This window comes from Trachymyrmex septentrionalis, unplaced genomic scaffold (assembly GCF_001594115.1).
Source record: "Trachymyrmex septentrionalis isolate Tsep2-gDNA-1 unplaced genomic scaffold, Tsep1.0 scaffold99, whole genome shotgun sequence".
Classification (NCBI taxonomy): Eukaryota; Metazoa; Arthropoda; class Insecta; order Hymenoptera; family Formicidae; genus Trachymyrmex; species Trachymyrmex septentrionalis.
Window position 1 is genome coordinate 349,046 of NW_017306182.1, and position 1,402 is coordinate 350,447.

A 1,402-nucleotide genomic window follows, 5' to 3' on the forward strand; every position below is an offset into this window, starting at 1 on the left:
TCAATTTTGAGTAACTTTTTCGAGCAGTGCCGGCCGTATGTCACGAATAACACGAATAATGTTGTCCTCCAAGGCGTCAATTGTTGCTGGTATATCAGCATAAACCAGTGACTTGACGTAGCCCCAGAGGAAATAATCGAGAGGGGTTAAATCGCACGACCTTGGAGGCCAATTGACAGTTCCATTTCTCGAAATCAACTTATCGCCAAATTTTGATTTCAATAAGTCGATGGTTGCGGTCGACGTGTGGCACGTAGCGCCATCCTGTTGAAACCACATCTCGTCCGGATCAATGTCATCCATATTTTCAAATAAAAAATCATTGATCATGGTGCGGTAACGATCTCCATTGACCGTAACGCGAACTCCGGCCTCATTTTTGAAGAAATAAGGTCCGATGATGCCACCAGCGTGTAAACCGCACCAAACGGTGCATTTTTCTGGATGTAATGGAGTCTGTAGGATCTCTTGTGGATTGTTCTCATTCCATATGCGGCAATTTTGCTTATTAACAAACCCGTTAAGCCAAAAATGAGCCTCATCGCTGAACACAATTTGTCGATAAAACAACGGGTCAGTTGCCAACTGCTCTAGAGCCCAATCGGCGAAAGCCGATTCAAGCGTGAGTCTATTCATAATGATTTGCCAGTGTATACTGAAAGAAATAAAAAAAATTTTTTTATTAAAATTTAATTTTTTGTTTTATTTTTTACAATTTCAAGTTCTATCGGGCTTAAAAAAACACCCTTTATAATAAAAATATCTTCTAAATATTTGAGTTTATTTAAAACTTTACGAAAAATACAGGGTGGTCCAAAAGTCCGTTAACATGTCATACGATGATAAAAAAGAAACTAGTTATATATAAGAAAAAATGTTTATTTATTCTGAAAGTACACAATTTGGGATTTTATTTCTTAAAAATAACATCGTCCATATGTGATCCTTCATTATTTTGACACTGCTGCAACCTGGAGCAGAAATTTTCAATGACCGACTGACAAGTGTTTCAGGAAATGTTTTGCATTTCCTCGCGAATACGAGCCTTTAATTCCTCCAGAGTCGCTGGATTGCTGTTAAAGACTTTACTTTTAAGGTATCCCCAAAGGAAAAAATTCAATGGAGATAAGTCCGGGCTACGAGGTGGCCAGTTAATGTCACCTCTTTTGGATATAACTTTTTGACCGAAAATTTCGCGAACTGCACTTAAAGAGTCGTTGGAAATGTGGAATGTTGCCCCATCTTGCTGAAACCACGATCGTTGATTGAAACCATCAAAATCCTGAAGCGCTGGAGCAAAAAAGTTCTGTAGCATGGCAATATACCGCTCAGTATTCACTGTAACAGCGTTTTCTCTTTGATCTTCATAAAAATATGGACCAATAATGCCTCTTGCTGATAA

General features: G+C 38.4%; 1 protein-coding gene across 1 annotated transcript; it reads right to left on the bottom strand.

Annotated features, from left to right (window-relative positions):
* On the bottom strand, positions 1–636 carry LOC108756367. Its single transcript, XM_018500108.1, has one exon. The coding sequence runs from the start codon at positions 634–636 to the stop codon at positions 1–3; it is 636 nt and encodes a 211-aa protein (XP_018355610.1).
* Positions 637–1,402: the final 766 nt, after the last annotated feature.